At 43.7% G+C, this 20,813-nt stretch overlaps 1 protein-coding gene across 10 annotated transcripts in view; it reads right to left on the bottom strand.

Annotated features, from left to right (window-relative positions):
- Window positions 1-535: 535 nt before the first annotated feature.
- The window catches only part of LOC144498795 (protein phosphatase 1 regulatory subunit 12A-like), a 191,654-nt gene continuing 171,376 nt past the window's right edge, over window positions 536-20,813 (bottom strand). For 9 of the 10 annotated variants that reach the window (XM_078220474.1, XM_078220480.1, XM_078220477.1 and 6 more), the window contains 7 exons: window positions 20,534-20,593; window positions 17,328-17,344; window positions 16,290-16,419; window positions 13,648-13,752; window positions 8,284-8,334; window positions 5,941-5,991; window positions 536-5,849 (listed from right to left, as the gene is read on the bottom strand). In XM_078220474.1, the coding sequence (XP_078076600.1) occupies window positions 5,763-5,849; window positions 5,941-5,991; window positions 8,284-8,334; window positions 13,648-13,752; window positions 16,290-16,419; window positions 17,328-17,344; window positions 20,534-20,593 (501 nt within the window). In that variant the 3' untranslated portion in view covers window positions 536-5,762. Of the gene's footprint in view, window positions 5,850-5,940; window positions 5,992-8,283; window positions 8,335-13,647; window positions 13,753-16,289; window positions 16,420-17,327; window positions 17,345-20,533; window positions 20,594-20,813 lie in introns of those variants that run through there. The other variant, XR_013498754.1, reaches the window with a different exon arrangement.

Raw genomic sequence — 20,813 nt, forward strand, 5'->3', positions numbered from 1 at the left:
TGTGCGAGGCACTTCCACACGTTCCTGAGCATCATGGCAAGCCGCTATATAATGCAAGTCTTTCTTTTGCACAATCTCATCCTCATTTTTTAATTAACCTCATTACAGTTTCTCCGTGAGTCTAACAATTAACGCCGCAGCAAGGACACCAGTGTACTCAACAGCCTTATCGTGGAGCTGGAGCAAGACAGCACAAACTCATTTGGCATCAGACTCTTACAGCCAGGGACCAGAGACAAATCCCACCTCGACTGGATTAAAATCTGGGTTTATAGGGAGGGTGTTCATGCCACCCCACCATAAAATACTACTATTAAGTCAACAAACCATTTTAAAATATCCTAAAAATATGCTACATCATTCCACAACGCAGTCCTACCTAATAGACCTGTCTTTGGAAGAACTCACAAGTCTGATTCAATCAAAGCACCTAAAGACACTTCCAAGATTCCAAATGGGGTCCCAGGGCAGACTGGGACTGACACACACTCACATATACACAGGGACTAGAAACAACAAGACAGGCAATAGGATAAGAAGTCTGTTTCACTTATTTATTTTTTTGTAAAATATATATTTTTATTTTTGGTGCATATTGTGCTCATCAATATGAGGGATGTCAGTGCTGAGATCTGAATATATTTTCACTTTTACACCCAGTATCAATATAATGCATTCCCGGATCAAACACAGGATAAACTCTCTCAACCTACCCGAATGAACCTTCTCCCCCTCACGCAAAATATTTCTGACATTTCTATTTTCCACATCAGCCATCTCAGAGTGACAATGCCCAATGTTACAGTAATGAGGTTTAGACAATTGTTGTGTGTTTGGACTATCTCTTTGATTGAAAGTAAACTGAAAGGGGCCATGTGACAGCAAGCCTGGGTGGTTTGATTGTTAGAAATTAAAGGGAGTCCACATTGTTTTACTGAGTAAAGGGTGTAAGCTGTTTACACTTGGAGATAATGGCAGCAGCCTGCATACTAACAGTTGATGAATTGAGTCTCTCAAGTCCCAGAAGTGATGAGAATATCAGGTTGTAGACAGTTGCGCTTTAACACTGTCCATTTACTTCCAAGATGAGAGAGTTGGGGTCTCAAGGATAATCAGTATTTCTACAAGGATATAAGGCCCATGTGATTCAGCTTGCCATGGAAATGGTCTTTGAGAGGGGAAGGGTCTAAGATATCCCTAAAAACTCTGACAAGGATCTGCCAGGATCCAGGAGAGGGAGTGTAGCTTTAGTCAATAAGGTGCTGTGTTGTGGGTGGGAGCTCAAGCTTGGATTGAGAAGTCCAAATTCACGGGAGTTAAAATGAAGCAGGAGATTCATATAGCTCATGCTGGAGAAAGAATCTCTGGACTGGTTCCAGTAAAATTGAATGTCTACTTAAAGGACAGTGTAAAGGACAATGTGAAGTTTTGGATGTGCTAAAAAAAGGGAATTTGCTGTTTTGCGGTTTAAAGTACACATTTCTTATATAGTGTATAATCAATAGTGTTTTAGCCTTTTGCTACAGTAAAAGTCTTAAATCATGAAATCTTATCATGTCATCCTTTCTGCCATTAACTGGAAATTCAAATTTCTTTTTTATATCGAAGTGTGAGGTAGAGTGAGGGCTAAGGTTTAAAACTGAGGACTGGGGGCTTCAATCCAAAACTGAGATCCAGGTCTGAGAGGGAGGGCAGGTGGAGACAGTGAACACTGTGTCTTAACAAGGACTGTGAGTGAGAATTCAGAGGCCCAAGAGTGAAGGCTGGGTGCAAAAGTGAAGGGTGAGTCAAAGTGAAGGCCATGTTTGATGGTGAGGATCAATCTGATGGTAAAGTCCGAGAGCCAAACAGCTCTAGAAAACTGAGAGAAAGTCACCACGACACTTTACAGACGAAGCTGGTCTCGCTTCATATTTACCAACAGCAAATCGACTTTTAACCATTGGTTGACGTGGATTGGTGAGCAACAATCTTCTTTTAAATATTAACATACAAATGTACAAGAATATAAAGTTTACATTTGAAAGGAAGGTGAAATATATAGAACTGGTTTCAAACACATCTGTGGCTTTTATACAATAAGACATTGTGCAATTTGTAGGCAAGCATATAGAAAAGTAACTTATACATTATTGCATTAAAAATAAAACACAGCATTATTGCACAAGTGATGGAGTGTGTATACTGTGTTTACCCATCAGGTACTCACAGCGTGAAGGAAGTCCCTGCCCCATTCCTGTTCCCCTTCCCTAAATGTATGGATCTACACTCCACCTTCATGAGGCAAATGGCTATAAACAGGTAAACACCAAGGGCTATACATGCACAGACTAATCCGAATAGACAGGGGAAAAAGTACTTCCATCCAATTCTTGGGACATTTCAATCTCTCAGCACTTTCACTAAGATAGTGCCAATTTGCATGGTTTCATTCTGTTACTTGGCAAGTACATGAGGACAGTCATCTTCCCAGCTGTATAAATAAAAGATTAGCAAGGTCATAGTTAATGTGACCCTTTTGCGGAGGCCTTCAAAAACTAACTCTGGAATTTAGTCACACTTTGTTCCTTTGCACTGATTCATTAAGACTATGATACTAAATGATTCAGTGCCCCTCTCTGCAACCTCTAAAGGTGCCATGCAATGATCATATGCTCTTTCTTTAATGAACTGCCTCCTCAATAATCTAACTTCACAAATTCTGGCAGTTTCAACTCTTGTTGATCGCAACATGTGTACAAAAATGATATACTGTGGGGGGAAAATAAAAGTTTGCTGTACTCAGCAAACAGAAGGCAAATTAAGAACATTTCCCCGAACCCAAGCACCTCTTGAATGGTGGGATCTCTCAGCCAAGCTAAGCCAGCTCTTGGCTGCTGACATCTACCAGCTGATCACACACCGTGTAGAAAGACTATAGCTGGAATTTTCCATCCCTTCACGCCAGCAAGATCTTCCGGTCCGGCCAATATGAACGGAGATTCCAATGGGGCGGGAGGGGACTGGAAAATTCCAATCCACGAGTTTTCCAGCTTACTGTGAGAAGACAGCAGCCAATGACTGAACAAAGGATGAGGAGTCATCATAGGAAACTGTGGGGAAGCCCTCAAAGTGGGAGTGCTGTGGATAAACAGGTGGTGCAAATGCATAGCTGTTACATTAAGGCAGCGATGTCCAGTCTTGTCCTCAGTTTGTAATCCAAGCTTGATCCTCAGAAATCAAGAGGCAGCAATCTAATTTCCTGGGACACTTAGCCAAAAGACAGAAGTTCACAGAAGTGCCAGGGTATGCTTGGTCACTAAGTTGCATAGAATGGTTACCATGCTATTTTGCACCGAGGTTCCTCAGCGTAATAGTGAGGGCTTGCTTGGATACTCATGTCAGATAGACGAGGGAAGATCATGTTCAACTGAAGGGAATGTCAGTGAGTGCTTTCTGGTTTCTAAAGTGCAGAACATAACAGCAGGGGTCTAAATATTTGTTCTCAGGAACGCCTGCACTAACCTACTAAAATGGTCTGTTGGCTACGTAGTTTGGCTGGGGTTTAAACAATGATGCAACCTATGGTCTACACATCTTCAAAAGGAAGAATTTAGACAATTATATCCTTGACCAGATTTCAATGTCAATCTTTTGACTGGAATTCATGACCATTCTAATCAAATCACCGTACCAGTTAGGTTGAAACCTCTAGCAAAAGTGAGGCCTAGTATTGCAGAAACTCAGCCTGTGTAAGCAAGCCATCAATTTGGATAACAGACCACTAAACTCCTATCACAGATATTTATGTATTTAAAGAAAAGTGTCTCGCTTTGTTCTACTTCTCAAGTATCAGCTTGGCTCAATTGAGAGCGTTGTCTGAGACAGAAGATTTTGAGGTCTAGCCCTGGAGAATATAGGCTGCCAGTCTTGTGCAGTAGTGGCGGAGTGCTGCACTGTCAAGGAGCCATGCTCAGAGCGAGAGGTTCAATCAAGCACATAGTTGCTCATTCCACTCGGTCTGGCGAAGATTAAGATCCCACGGTACTTGTCAAAGAGGAGCAGGGTACTACTCCTTTCTGGTGCCCTGATCAATTGTTCTTTCCTCACTAACACTATAAGCAGATTAGCTGGTCAATTCTCTGCTTAATGCTTTTGGGATCTTCCTGTGCCTTCAACAATAATCATTGTATTTTCAGCTGTTCTCGAGGAAAGTGGAAAGGTGCTATAGAAAGCTCATCTATCTTACTAGCCGTAATGATCTAAAGATTTGTTTGAAAAAAGCACCACAAGTCAGGGTTTTTATGTCAGCACCAGTAACGGTCGGCTGTATTCTAAGAGGATCTGTAAGACATACCCCCTCATTGTAAACATAGATACTTCTTTGGTATTGCAGCACTTTACATTCTGACAGCTATGTTTATATTGCTCATACTACTATTTTCTTTCCCCTTGGCAAGGAAAGTGGAAAGTGCTGATTGTATACAATTGCTTTTTTTTTGGGTACAGGAAAGACCTGAGAAGATTTAATTTTGGCAAGAGAGGGGCAGAAAAGAGATTTTAAAATGGGGGAAGGAGGGGGCAGTTACATTAGAACGGGGGAAGAGATCAGACACCAAAAAATACTGCTGACGGGAGGCAGAAAAAAATAAGTGCAATTCTAACCCGCAGAGTTTGCAAGCTGAGCTCAGTGAGAAAACTCTGCCTGTACACCATACGTACAGCTTTTAACTCTTTCTACCTCCCCCTCAAAAATTAGCCAGTCTTAACAAGCAGCAGCAGCAACTCTGCCTATCTGCAATGACAGTGCGACATGCTTCACAATCTCTCCATGTTAGGATGATTCCTTCAGCAGTTGCTGCTCAGACAAGCCAGTGTTAGCTAACACCCACATACCAAAATCTAAACAATGACTCTGATGTTCCAGCTATTTTTAACTATACCTCACTGCATATGTTATCAGTGCCTGCGTTCTATCCCCTCATGTTGAACAGTAATCCTCTATAGCTGTCTTTCTCTTTCTTTACCGCCCCTCTTGAATGCAGCAATGCTAAGAACCGGCTAAATTCTTTGCAGACTGGGTCATGAATCTACGTGCATCGCATTTTTGGGAGGCAAAGGATGCCAGGCAAGAGTGTGAGGTCTTAACCGCCTTTTTTCAGTTCAATGTTCTGATAAAACAGCCTGCAAAACAGCCTGTAAAGTGGGAATCTTAAGTGGCGTGTGCTATGTAGGAATTGATGAGGCTTTTGCTACATGTCATTTTGGCAGATGATCAAAAGAATACTGGAGTCATTAAAAAAAAATGGCATTAGGATGTGTTCTGTTCCCTTCTAAACCAACCCAAGATGAAGAGTCTGCCAAGCGAACTGGCTTGCTCCGTCTCTCCAACAGACCAGTGAAGCATCCATTTTTTTCAACGAACCACAAGGGTGGAGCAAAGTGCCCTCATCACCAAAGTCATGTGAATGAAGAACGGCCTTGTGTGCTGAGTTGTAGTCATCATGGGCTCCCATTATAACCATTCCTCACAGCAGTGCTGTTCCTCAACTGCTTGTCTATAGAGGTACTGGTTACGAGCAAGGCTTACGCAGTTCAATGAACATGCCTTTCCAAACCACCCAGGGGCAGTTGTCCAGGTGCTACTGTAACAGCAATAGGCGTGGCTTGATTAGCATACCCTCCAGATAGAGAGAGTGAGGCAAGCGTCTAGGCATGAAGACCAGTGGCAGTACATCCCATCACTCCAGAAAGCTTTGTGCAAGTGTTGAAGTGAAGGCCAGTTACTTGGAGAGTTTGCTGATGACACGAATCAATGCGCCATTCTCGTCTTTCAGTCTCTGATTGTCAGCTCGCAAATCTGTTAAGACCTGAATTGAGGTTAAAATATTTAGGGTATTGAACATTAACAGGGCTTCTTTGTTTCAGAGTAAACATGCGACAGGAAAAAAAGCCTCAAACCTTTAATTCTTCCTCAAGTTCCGAAATTCTTCTTTCTAAAGCCTTCTGCTCCTGTTAAGAGAAGTCTGAATCAATACAGAGGCATGAATAGCATAGAATCAGTATGCAGCATTGTAGAAATAAAAGCTCTTCAAGCTCATTGCATCTTTGTGTGATGCCAGTTCTTCAATTGGAATTATCTATTCGACTGCCATTCTTCTGCCTATAACATTTATATATTTCTTTCAAATACTTATCCAATTTCCCTCCAAATTGCCCCCAGTTTCTGTCTTGGCAGCCGCCCGCAGTCAGTACTGCATATTTCTAACATCTCCCTTCATTCGTCTATTGATAATCCTTAATCTAAACCCACCTGTACCAACCAATGAAAAAGAACTATCCTGGTTTGCCCTCTCAAAAACGTCGATCATCTTGAACACCCAACAGGGTTTCCACCGAGATATCTTCCACTCCCTCTTTACATCAAAACACCTCTTTTGACTATTATTGTGGCGAATCTTTGATGCTCCTTTTCTACAATTTCTTTCCAGAACAGGATGCCCAGAACTGCACACATTACACTTAACTGTGGCCGTACTCAATTCCTTGTACAAATTCAACATCAATCCCTCACTTTGGTGTTTAGATCCTCAATGTATAAACTACAGGGAGACAGTGGCGTAGCGGTGATGCCATTGCATTAGTAATCCAGAGGCCCATGCTAAACCTCTGGGGACATGGGTTCATATCCTATCATGGCAGCTGGCGGAATTTAAATTCAATTAATAAATCTGGAAATGAAAAGCTAGTTTCAGGGAAGGAAATCTGCCATTCTTGCCTGGTCTGGCCTACATGTGACTCCAGACCCATACTGCCTTTAAAGACCTACACCACTTTATTTCTCCACTCTCAGAACATTACCAATCATGATATACTTATTCTCTCAAAATGCTCTGCTTCACATTTCTCTTCGCTGAACTGCACTTATGACCTACCTTTTCACCTATCTGTGCCCTTCTGCATTTTTCATTGTCTTTTGCTAGGTTTCCTCATTTAGAGTAATTTTATAGATTATTCCCATGTCCAAATCATTTAGGTATATGAAGAATGAGGTACACCATTCATTATAATTTGCGAATCTAAAAAACATCCACCTCCTCCCTGTCCTTTCCTTCAAATTCCTCGACCATAATGCTGGTTTCAGAACCTTTTAACCATTTCTCTTCACAGAAAAAGTTTTGAAGAATTTAAAAGTTGTGAATTCACCAACGTTTAAGAAAAGCTCCTCAGGAATTAAAATGGCGAATGAGGCAACTTTGATGTTTCCCCAGAGACTGCAGTCAATAAGCAACTTCTTAGCCTGTCTCAATATAAAATGGCATATCCCATTATCTTTTTAATCTAAAATTCTTCAGCAGAGGCTCTTTCGGCCTGCCTGTCCTTTTTCATTCATTCTTGGGATGTGAGTGTCACTAGCAAAGTGAGAAATTATTGTCCATTCCTAATTGTCCTTGAGAATGTGATAGTGAATCACCTTCCTGAACTACTGCAGACCATGTGGTGTAGGTGCACCCATAGTGCTGTTGGGGAGGGAGTTCCAGGGTTTTGACCTGGCTGCAATGAAGGAATGGAGATATAATGAAAGATGGTGTGTAACTTGGTGTGGAATATGCAACTGGTGGTGTTCCCAAATGGCTGCCATCTTTGCCCTTTTATGTGGTAGAATCGCAGGTTTGGAAGGTGCTGTCGAAGGAGTCTTGGTGAGTTGCTGTAGTGCATCTTGGAGGTGGTGGAGGAGAGAGTGAATGTGTAAGGTGGTGGAAAGATTGCTGATCAAACGGGCTGCTTTGCCCTGGATGGCTTCTTGAGTGTTGTTGGAGTTGCACTCATTCAGGCAAGTGGTGGGTATTCCGCCACACTCTTGACTAGATAGTGGACAGGCTTTGGGGAGTCAAAAAGTAAGTTACTCACTGCAGAATTCCCAACCTCTGCACCTGTGGCCACAGTATTTATACAGCTGTTTCAGTTTCGTTTCTAACATGGATTGGAAACTAACTCACAGTCAACATTCTCTATTCTCATAGAATAGTTATGATGAAAGATCATCGACCTGAAATGTTTCACTCTCTCCACAGATGCTACCTGACCTGCAGAGTATTTCCAGCATTTTGTTTCAATTTTAGATTTCCAGCATTCATAATATTTTGCTTTTATTTCTCTATTGTCATTCTTAACACAACCGTTAACTCTTGTATTGTTCACAGAATGACTAATTGCCAATATTATCCATCACCCTGTGCCCATTCCCAGAATTATTTGTGCTCGACACCCATCCCAGAATTAATTTGGAGATCTTGTACTTACTTTCTTCTCCATCTCCAGGTGGGCAGTCCTGTCTGCAAATCTTTCTTGCATCTATCAAAATAAAACACAAATAGTCAGAAAAATGTTGCAATTTTAAAAAATTTGTTCAGGGGGTGTGGGCGTCGCTGGCTGGGCCAGTATTTATTGCCCATCCCTAGTTGCCCTTGAACTGAGTGGCTTGCTAGGCCATTTTCAGAGACCATTTAAGAGTCAACCACCACATTGCTTAGGGCCTGGAGTCACATATAGGCCAGACCAGGTAAGGATGGCAGATTTTCTTCCCCAAAAGGACAGATGGGTTTTTACGACAATCGACAACGGTTTGATGGTCATCATTTGATATTTAATTCCAGAATTCTTTTTTTATTGAATTCAAATTTCACCATCTGGCGTGATGGGATTAGAACAACATGACCCTAGGTCTCTGGATTACTGGCCCAGTGACAATACCACTAGACAACCCCATCCCATGCTGAGCACGAGAGCAGAGTCAACTCTTTTTAATACATGGTGGGTGGTGGGGGGGGAAGTGAAGGCAGAGAGTGTTGTCAGTTCTCTGACGGATATGCATGGAATGGGTGTACAAGAGAGGAAACCAATGGCAGAGGTCTTCACCAGATCTGCTTGCCTTATAGCCTGTACACAAGGAGCACTGCTATACCCAGCATGTGAAAGGACATCGTTTGACTTCATAACTTGTCCAAAGGGAGACAAACATGAACTGAAAGGGGGAAAAAGAAAGCCAACTATTTATTTAGCATCTTTCATGATGTCAGGATGTCCCAAAACCAATTAAAACAGCAATTGTTGCAAATGAAGCACAGGAAACTCCCACAAACATCAAAAACTGGGTGGCACAGTGGCAAGCACTGCTGCCTCACAACGCCAGAGACCAAAGTTCGATTCCCGGCTTGGGTCACTGTGTGGAGTTTGCACGTTCTCCCCGTGTCTGCATGAGTTTCCTCCGGGTCCTCCCACAGTCTGAAAGGCATGCTGGTTAGGTGCACTGATCCGAACAGGCACCGGAGTGTGGCAAACAGGAGAATTTCACAGTAACTTCATTGCAGTGTTAATGTAAACCTTACTTGTGACTAATAAATTCACTTTAAATTCAACAAAAAGTGACAGATTCCACCTACATGAACTCATTCCAATAGCTTATGTGAAAAGGAAAGCATTGCATTTATTAACACACAGGTTTCATTAGGACTGGGTCATGTTGATGGATGCTAGGTACCCTGGATGCTGCCACTATGTATCACTCTACATCAGTACACACCAGGCCCATTCTTATTTCAAGGTTTAAAACAGAAATGGAAAATGCGGGAAATATTCAGCAGGTTCATAGCAGGAGAGAAAAACAAAGTTAACATTTCAGGTTATTGAATTTTCATCAGAATTGAGTTCATCAGTGTCTTGACGAAATGTCATCAACCTGAAATCTTAACTGTTTCTCTCCACAATGCTGCCTCACCTGCTGAGCATTTGAAGCAGTTTCTGTTTTTATTTCAGATTTCTAGCATCCATAGTATTTTGATGTTACTTCCAAGTGGTTTGTCAATAGGTGGATATATCCAAGGCAACCAAAGGCAGCTTGTGATCCTTGGCTGATGACACCAACGTACTATCCAGGACAGTATCGCAGAGAAAACAGAACAAGTCATGTAACTGTGCTTGGAGCTGAACAGAACACTCAACTGGTCTGCTCAGCTCAATCGGTCAATCCAACATTTTCTAGGAGTCCGAGAAGGGGTGCTTCTGGGCAGGCCACAAAGCTCGATACAATTATAGTCATTTTCTGCATAACTTGACTGTCTGAGGAAGGTTATGAGGATAAGAGAGGATACCAAAGAGGATACAGACATGAGCCAGAGCCTATGGATTTTCTGATTCCAACTAAGTCTGCTTGGGAAATCCATCAGTGGTGGCTAAAGAACAATTCAGTTAAAATTTTCAAGTTCCTCACCCATTGCCCCATCATAAGTGTTGTGAACAGAACTTCCTTGAACTTTCATACCAGAACGATACTATATGGTGATACCAAACTATACAGCATTCGCCATAAGAGTACATTTGGTTATAGGTTTAAATGAAACTCCAACACCAAGGGGTGAGGCTGGAGGACTTCCTGGGTTGGGGGGCAGGGCCGGAGGACTTTCCAGACTAGGGGGAAGGGCTGGAGGACTTTCTTGGCCTGGGGTGGGGCTAGAGGACTTTCCTGACTGGACAGTGGAGTTTGAGGACTTTCTGGGGGTGGGCGGAGCTGGAGGACTTGCTGGGCAGGAGTCATGGGCTTGGAAGATTCCCCAGGCTAATTGGCGAGTCTGGAGGACTCCCTGGGCCAGGAGGTGGGGCTGGAGAACTCCCTGGATTTGGGGGAGGGGCTGGATGACTCCCCAGGTTTGGGGGCGGAGATTGGAGGACTTCCCGGTTTTGCAGGCATTCGTTTTCCAGTGTCTCCCCTTGGTGACAATGTATGATGTGGGTCTTTTAATAATCCTGCTATCTTTCCTTCGGGGCTCCTGGGCTTGTTACCTCCCTCAGGAGGGTTACATATCCAAGTAATGGTAGGCATCACTAGTTTTGCTCGTCTTCAGAAACTGTGACCTCCTCAAAGTGGAATGATTATGGGTTAAGGATGAGAAGGCCCTGATAAGAACTCACTTCGTAATTGTAATATCCCTGCAGAATTACATTCATAATTGTGTTAAGGTGCTGACCAGGTTAGACCTCAGTTCTGGAATCAGATGAGAATGGTTCAAAAAAATTAGAGTCCGATATCTCCAAGGTTACATCACTCCTGATAGTACCTTATGATTTCTTAAAACTCTAGAGATTGCACACATTCCAGAGTGGATTGCAATTCCATGATGTAAGTAAATCACTGACACTTACAGATAGGGGAATTCACCAATGTAGTTGTCAGACTTTGCATGGTTCTATGTAAAGGTCTCAGTGAACTAATGGTGCTCACAAAACAACTCTCCTGTATTGCTGGGTGACAGAAATTCTGGAACAGTATAAGGTCATCTTTGAGCAATCATTCCATTCTACTTCCTACTCCTCTTCGCTTCATGAAGGGCAGGTCATGTTTGACTAATTTGGTGGAATTCTTTGAGAACATTACATGCACAATGTACAATGGGGAACCTGTGGATGTGGTGTATCTGGATTTCCAGAAGGCATTTGACAAGGTGCCGCACCAAAGACTGCTGCATAAGATAAAGGTGCACAGTGTTACGGGTAATGTACTAGCATTGATAGAGGATTGGTTAACTAACAGAAAGCAAAGAGTAGGGGTAAATGGGTGCTTTCCTGGTTGGCAATCAGTGACTAGTGGTGTGCCTCAGGGATCAGTGTAGGGACCGCAATTGTTTACGATTTACATAGATGATTTGGAATTGGGGACCAAGTGTAGTGTGTCAAAATTCGCAGATGACACTAAGATGCGTGACAGAGCAAAGTGTGCAGAGGACGCTGAAAGTCTGCAAAGGGATATAGATAGTCTAAGTGAGTGGGCAAGGGGCTGGCAGATGGAGTACAATGTTGATAAATGTGTGATCATCCATTTTGGTACGAATAACAGCAAAATGGACTATTATTTAAATGCTAAAAAATTGCAGCATGCTGCTGTGCAGAGGGACCTGGGTGTCCTTGTGCAGGAATCTCAAGGAGTTGGTTTGCAGGTGCAGCAGATAATTAAGAAGGCAAATGGAATTTTGTCCTTCATTGCTAGAAGGATGGAGTTTAAAAACAGCAAGGTTATGTTGCAGCTGTATAAGGTGCTGGTGAGGCCACACCTGGAGTACTGTGTACAGTTTTGGTCTCCCTACTTGAGAAAGGATATGCTGGCACTGGAGGGGGTGCAGAGGAGATTCACTAGGTTGATTCCAGAGTTGAGAGGGTTGGCTTGTGAGGAGAGACTGAGTAGACTGGGGCTATACTCATTGGAATTCAGAAGAATGAGGGGAGATCTTATAGAAACATATAAGATTATGAAGGGAATAGATCAGAAGCAGGGACGTTGTTTCCACTGGCGGATGAAACTAAAACTAGGGGGCATAGCCTCAAAATAAGGGGAAGCAGATTTAGGACTGAGTTGAGGAGGAACTTCTTCACACAAAGGGTTGTGAATCTGTGGAATTCCCTGCCCAGTGCAGCAGTTGAGGCTTCATTGCATGTTTAAATACATTTTTGAACAGTAAAGGAATTAAGAGTTACGGTGAGCGGGCGGGTAAGTGGAGCTGAGCCCACTATCAGATCAGCCATGATTTTATTGAATGGCGGAGCAGACTCGAGGGGCCAGATGGCCTACTCCTGCTCCTAGTTCTTATGTTCACTTGTGCTGTAGCTCACCCACTGCTCCCTGCTCTATTATCTTCCTCCAGAGTGGTTGTTCCTGAGCAAGTAATCATGCAGTTCAAATACTTAACCTGTTCCAGTTTCAGAGTTAACCTGAGAAGCAACCTCCTACATATTCCACTCCAGAAAATCTCGTAACCTATTGTGAACCCTCTGCTTTACAACATACCCTCATTTCAACTTTAGATCATCAAATCCATTCAAGAAGCCACAAGCCTGAGAGACAACAAAAATCATAAATCAGAGACTGAATTAACTGCAATCCGTGAAAATGCACGGTCTTTATCTGTACTGTGTGTGCGCATGTGTGTGGCATTATGTCAATTTGGGGTAAGTGTGTGGGAATAAATCATGTCCTTTATCTTAAACTCACGAAAGCTTGCTGCTGAATTGTTTACTTGTGATGCATTCCAAGGACAAGAAAGGACACACCTCTTTTCATACAAGACATACTGATTAGAGGCAGTCTGTGAATGTAGATATACAGCAGCAAAATACTGTGGGGATGAGTGTAGCACCTAATGTAAGTAACAGATATCATGCGTTGAATTTCTTCCACATCTGGGAGGTTGATCTTTTTATTGAAGAAATTGCATTCCCCTGTTTAGCCAACTTTCCTCAAAGAGCCAGGACAGCAAGCTGCTGTCCTCCGTTAAAAATAGCACACCTTCTCTCGATCACCGCCCACAACACTGCCACCGGAGCGCTCTCAGAAAAGGAAGCTGCTTATGAACACACGGTGCAAATGTTGTACTCCCTTCAAATGGGAGAGGTTGGACATAACTTGCGAACTTGCACAAGAAACATCAAAACTGTGTAACAGCCATAGAATAATTGCAAATGGCGCTGCAAACTGATTACCTCTAATTGTGGAACTCTACAAGATGGTGCACCTTTTCCCAATTTCTCCCTAATCCAATTATTGCTGCATTAATTTAACAATTAACTTGACTGAGCACTCAAAAGGCTGCATCCTGAGAGGATCTTTCAAACATTGCTTACCTGTGTGGCCTTCTCCAACTCCAGCTTTGTCTGTGTGATTTGCAGCTGCACCTCCTGCAGCTGGTCTCTCAATTGGACATTCTTTCTTTGAAGCTCTTCATACAGCTGTTACCGAGGAAGACAGAGACAACACCTTCAGTACTTTCCTGGCAACATCTCTGATCAGCGACACTGCTCAAAATAATATCAAAGAATTCACCCAAACAGAAATACTAGAGGAACCGATATTGACAACAGGAACTGACGGGCCAGAACAGAGTCAGAATATACCTTGGTAATGGTGACCATCATATGGAGATGAAGTTAGATTTATGATGGAAAAGAAAACTGTGTGAGAAACATTTAACCTGGGAAAGGTTAAACCTTGAAGGGTCAACCTTTGTACTGGAGTGTTGTCTGTAACCTTTCTTCCGGAATTGTGTTGGTAATCACAATTCATTCTCTGATAAAGCCATTACATTTACTCCAGCATCTAGTTTAAAGTTAGAGATCAAACCTGGTTCAGTGAAGAGTGCAGGAAGACCTTGCCAGGAGCATCATCAGGCAGACCTAAAAATAAGATGTCAACCTGGTGAAGCTACATGCCAAACAGCAGAAGCGACAGACAAAGTGGTCCCACAGCCAATGGGTCAGATCAAAGCTCCGCAGTCCAACCACATCTAGTCATGAGTGGTGGTGGACAATTAAATAATGAACAGGAGGCAGTGGCTCCACAAATATTCCCATCCTCAAGAATGGGGAAGCTCAGCACAACAGGATTAATAAATAAAAAGGCCACTGTTACAAATGTGAGGTTTTGGAAGATGATTATGCTTTGGAGGAATGAGGAGAGTCATGTGATTTGCTCTGCATTCTGCCGAACAAGCCTCTTGTGGCTTCGATACCATGGTGCCGGGGTGAGGGGAGCAGGTCAAAAGCTATCAGTGTGCACGCGGTATATTTTATATCCGAAAGCAAAGGCAAGAGCAGCTGTGCTGACTGTGGACAGACTCTCTGGGCCCCTATTTTACCATTTTGATTCTAAGTGCTGGACAGACTTGAAACTGGGAGTGTTTCAGATCCGACTTTTAGACCTGTTCTCAGGCACCCCGATACGCACACTGCCTGAAAAAATATCAGTGATTCCGAATTATGCTGCAGAAGCCTGTGGGCGGGGCTTAACGTGCCCAAAATCCTGCAGCTCTGATCGGTGTGTCCAACCGCGCATGTGCAGAAACAATGATAGAATGCGGCTCCCCGGTACATCACTCCCTGACCAGATAATGCCTCCCCTGGCCCCCACAAACATTGCCTCACCCCCACAACATTACTGACCCCCTTATTCCCACCAGCCAGACCTATCGCGGGCCCTCCCCCTCCCCCCCCCCACTGATCTCAGGCAGAGTGGCAGCGGACCCCCCTTCCCCCTCACTGATCTCAGGCAGAGTGGCAGCGGACCCCCCTTCCCCCTCATTGATCTCAGGCAGAGTGGCAGAGGACTCCCCCTTTCCCCTCACTGATCTCAGACTGAGCGGCAGCGGTTCCCCCCCACTGCTCTCAAGCAGAGAGCCATCGGACACTTGGCACTTACCTCCTCACTAACTGGAGTGCCTGAATTGAATTTTTGTGGAGCATGTCTGTTTCGTGCCGATTCTGGATGGGCAAACGCGGTTGTAAAGGGGGAAGCACTGGTAAGATTGGGCGTGCAGCCCATTAAGTTAACTTTAAATGCATACAAATGCATTTAAATGGCCGTCGCGCCCATTTCAGGCACGGTCCCAATCGCGGTCATTTTCGGGCGTTGGGGAAGGGGGAACCGGCGCGAAGGCGGGCGCGGATTGTGCTACTTGCCTCACGCCCAACTTTACCAAGCTTTCGTGCCCAAAAACGGGCACAACGTGATGGTAAAATCGGGCCCTCTGTCTCTAGTTAGACAGAGAGGGGGAAGAGGTCTCAAAGAGACAAAAGATCGCAGCTGGTGTGGTCAGCAGTGAGAGGAAGGATATGCTTCCTCTTTGAGCTACGAGGACGGTCTCTGGTGGAAGAGACATATCCCCTGGTGCTCTAAATACTTGGGAAGCTTTTCGCTGTCAAGGCCAGGAGAGCACTGAAGTGGACCTTACTTCCATTAGTCTATTCAGGAATTTTCCAAAAATTAAGGGACGCACATTTCGATAGTCACTCGACATTATGACTCGATGAAACAGGGAAATGTGAACCAATTTGAAACTGGGAGAGCAACTATGAACTATTCCTATTATTTTTAACTTTTAACCTTTCCTATCAACCCTGTGGCGAGCTTGCTGTATTGTATATGTATGCAGTGCGGAGTTATTGGTCACATGAAAATATTCATAAGGATTACCTTCTTGTAGTTAGAATATTAATTGCTTACTAAGGCATGTTTCTTTTAATTTCTTTGGTACAGTAAAGATCTTACAACTTGAAATCTTGTCATGCAATTTCTAGAAGTTGGTCATTGGAAATTCAAGTATTTTTTTCAAACGTTAATCTATGGGATTAACATCACCAGTCAGAAGAATAGGGTGTTTTGGAAGGATCTATTAAGGTGCAGGACTTTACAGAGATAAGCAGGGACAAGGATGTGAAGGGATATAAACATTAGATCTTGAATGAAAATCTGGTTAGAGATCCAAATTGACCTTTCTGTAGCGTCTCCTATCTGTTTCAATCTCTGGTTGATGTTCTTGAGTAGAATGTAGGCCAGTGTCCAGGTACGAAGTCACTTCTTTGTTTGACAGGTTTCTTTGGCTGCTTCCTGTGGTATCTCCCCTGTACGTGACAGAAAAACAGACAAAAATAAAGTAGCAGACTTAAATTGTACTGTTCCAACCCAACTTTCAAGTCCATTGTGACCACTGCTAAATAATAGCAGGTACAATCACCAGGTACAAAGTGCAATAACAGTTTCTCAAACTTTGCCAAGGCAAGCAACTCATTGCAGCAAGATGGACAAAGCACAAGGTATTCCAATTCCATCCACAAATCTTTTTCCTATTAACACGGGCCTTCAAAACACCACTTTTGCTGCCATTTACTCCGGCATCTCTAGCACATGCTAGATACAGGCAATTCTCAAAGAACTCTCAAGCCCATGATCATATTATGGACTAGACTGCTCTTCCCATTTTTTTTTTTAACTTGTTAAAGCAACCATTTGATTCTGAACGTGCCGTAATTCTGCTGCATTGTAAAAATTAGGGTCTCAGTGAGAGCTCAGTGCTCTACCACTGAATAATCCCTTGCCGCTTAGAAAAGTATCCGAACTCAAGGCTTCAGCTGAGGTTTCTGTAGGACTTCCTCTCATTGAGTGCTGATATAAAGACTTAATAGTCACCAACATGGAGATCTTTAATTTGGTTGTGTCAGAAGGGCTCCTGAGTGATAAATATATCATCCAATGTGACCCTAACAGTACAGACTGAGAAGAACCTGTCACAAGATAATGAAAATTGAGAATATTCGGTCCCCATTGGCTCATCCTGTTTAATCAGGGTCTGTGAAAAGCCACGGATCTCATCCATTGCAGCAGCTGGGATTTTATGGATCCTGCACTTGGGAAGGGAAAGGGAAAAATGAGCCAGTGACCCCCGTCAGGAAGAACATCCCTTGGTATTAGGTGAGGACAGAATCAATCTGAGCTATGATAGGGTGAGAAAGGGAAGAGGCAGAATCCTTACCTGGTTAGATATTCAGTCTGCAAAATGAAAAAGAAAGAAACAATGAGACCAAAATCAGAAATAAATAGAACACTGAAAATAAATTGAGAACAGGAAACAATGCATTGATAACCAGGCGGATAAAGCCTCCATGTGAACTGAATTTCTTTACTCCATCTATCACATTATAAAGCCAATGCTCAGAGTGGACCAGGCAAACCCAAACCCATTCCTTGCTTGCTGCAAAAACCAAATTCAAAATCCAATTCATGGTCCCCACAAGAGAGACAAACAAGATTCAAGCTGACAAGATAAGGCATTACCACCCAATCTTGGGCTTGATCTGATGCTTGATCTTAGCCTAAAGGTAGTGAAGTGATGTGAATTTACGGGACAAGGAGTTCTCACTGCTCCCAGGCTATTCAAATTTCAGATACTTTAAGAACTCATTCATTCTTGCCACAGTTTTATCAAACCCTTGGCCAAGGCTGTTTGTAATACAAGTTGCATATTCCCACTGCATCAGCTCCTGCCTCCATTCCTGATTCAGCCAATCTGTCATGTGAATTCTCCTTCAGGTCTATCTCGCTTTCTGTCTTGATGATCCCAATACTCTCTCGCCTCACCTCCAAACCCCATCCTCCATAAACCACAATCCATTCAGAACCAATATCTGTGTTCCATCCTGCAGCCAACTTTGCTAGCCCACCATTAACCCCCAACCAAACTACAATATGAAAGCAAAATATTGGATACGCTGGAAATCAGAAAGTGGGTGGCACAGTGGTTGGCACTGCCACCTCACAGCGCCAGGGACCTGGGTTCAATTCCCAGCTTGGGTCACTGTTTGTGCGGAGTTTACACATTCTCCCCGTGTCTGTGTGGTTTTCCTCTGGGTGCTCTGGTTTCCTCCCACAGTCCAAAGATGTGTGAGTTAGGTGGATTGGCCATGCTAAATTGCCCCTTAGTGTCAGGGGGATTAGAAGCATATACACATGGGTTACGGGGATAAGGCCTGGATGGGATTGTTGTCGGTGCAGACTCGATGGGCCAAATAGCCTCCTCCTTCTTATTTATGATGCCAGGTCAACCAGTGTGGGTGCCATGGTTTGATTGTAAGAGTTGGTGGATGTGCCAGGCAATGGTTGATTGATTGTGGTGGAATACAACACTAAAGTTTATTTACTTAAACTTTATTTATTTATTAGTCACAAGCAAGTTTACATTCACACTGCAATGAAGTTACTGTGAAACTCCCCTAGTCACCACACTCCAGCGCCTGTTCGGGTACACTGAGGGAGAATTTAGCACAGCCAATCAACCTAACCTGCACATCTTTGGACTGTGGGAGGAAACTGGAGCACTTGGAGGAAACCCACACAGACACGGGGAGAATATGCAAACTCCACACAGACAGTGACCCAAACCAGGAATCGAACCCGGATCCCTGGCGCTGTGAGGCATTCGGCCTCTGATATTCGGGTAAGCGTTCTCCAAGGCGGCCTTCGCGACACACGACAGCGCAGAGTCGCTGAGCAGAAACTGATAGCCAAGTTCCGCACACACAAGGACGGCCTCAACCGGGATATTGGGTTTATGTCACACTATTTGTAACTCCCACAGTTGCGTGGACCTGCAGAGTTTCACTGGCTGTCTTGTCTGGAGACAATACACATCTTTTTAGCCTGTCTTGATGCTCTCTCCACTCCCATTGTTTTGTTTCTTAAAGACTGGATTAGTTGTAAGTATTCGCATTCCAACCATTATTCATGTAAATTGAGTCTGTGTCTTTATAAGTTCTGTTTGTGAACAGAATTCCCACTCACCTGAAGAAGGGGCTCAGAGCCTCGAAAGCTTGTGTGGCTTTTGCTACCAAATAAACCTGTTGGACTTTAACCTGGTGTTGTTAAACTTCTTGCTGTGAGGCAGCAGTGCTAACCACTGTGCCATCATGCCACCCTATGGCCCACACGACACCCAGTTTTGAGCTGCTAGATCTGTTCTGAATTGATTGCATTTAGCAGGGTGATGGAGGCACACAGCACAAGGAGCAGTATCTTCAATATGAAGATGGAGCTTCATTGCCACAAGGACTGTGCGGTGGATATTCCTACCAATACTGTCATGGACAGATACATCTACAACAAGTCGATTATGGAGGTCAAGGTCAAGGTTTTCCCTTCAGATTCATTCCTTAACCATCCGCTGGCTGGTAGATCATTCTGAACTTGTCAGTCATGTTGCTTCCAAGTCACACCTGATGATGGGCATTGAAGCCCCGACCCAGAGCACATTTAGTGCCTTTGCCCCGCACACTGCTTCTTCCAAATTATGTTCATCCAGCAGGGCTGATTCATTAGCTGAGGGTGGGATGGTCGGCGATAATTGGAAGGTTTCCTGGCCCAGGCTTGACCCGACACCATGAGATTTTAAGGGGGCCTGGAATCAATGCTGAGGACTCCCAGGGCCACTCCCTCCCAATTGTATACCACTGAGTAGTTCCTCTGGTGGGTCGGTCCTGCTGATAGGATAGGAAATACTCAGGGATGGCCTGTGGAGAAATCTGGGTTAAAAGCTGACAGATATGATTCAGTGAGTATGACTAAGCCAGGCCGTTGCTTGACTAGCCGTGGGAAGATCTGCCAACGTTGGCACAAATCCCCAGATGTTAATGAGGAGATCTCTGCAGAGTTGGCTGGGTTTGTGCCACTGTCATGTCTGGAACCCCGGCCAATGTCAAGTGGCCATTCTGGTTTCATTCTTCGTGGCTTTCGATCGCTTTAAAAAAAACGGAATAGTTTGCTCGGCCACTTCAGAAGGCAGTTAATCACACTGTTGTGGAGCTGGAATCACACGTAAACCAGACAAACGAGGAGAGTGGATTTGCTCGTCTACAGGACATCAATCATTAGCTGGGATTTTATGATAATCAGACATTTTATTCTCAATTTATATATTTAATGAATTTAAATTCCCCAGCTGCTGTGGTGGGATTTGAACTCAGAGTCCAGATTACTAGTTGCAGTAACATAACCACTATACTAGAGAGAAGCTGAACAGCTGGATAAGCAGACATGAAAAATATGAGGGGGTTATTTAATATCCGCAGACTTCTCCCCACACAGCGCCAACACACAGGCGATCCACTCACACACAGCAGTGACAGATATTTTATGTTAGTCTTGTCCTGCAGAGTTGGGCAGTCAAGATGGCTGCTCGATCCATACCTGCTTCTTCCGTGAATCCACCACGTCCTCGCCATCAGACTGATCCTGGTCATTGTCATCCTGGAAGAAAAGAGCAATCTTGTAAACAAGGAGACACCAATCAGTTCCCTTTTCCCCCACCCATGAGCTGATTTGCCCAGGCAATGTTTGCTCACTCCAGCGTCTGAGCGGTGAGAGCAATAAAGTGAAAGAGTTCCATGGCTGACTTAGTTAAATTATTTTCATTTGAAACTGGCAGCAATATTCAATGAGAAAGTCTGTGATAATAGTTCTGTAGAGG

Source organism: Mustelus asterias, chromosome 9 (genome assembly GCF_964213995.1).
Source record: "Mustelus asterias chromosome 9, sMusAst1.hap1.1, whole genome shotgun sequence".
NCBI lineage: Eukaryota > Metazoa > Chordata > Chondrichthyes > Carcharhiniformes > Triakidae > Mustelus > Mustelus asterias.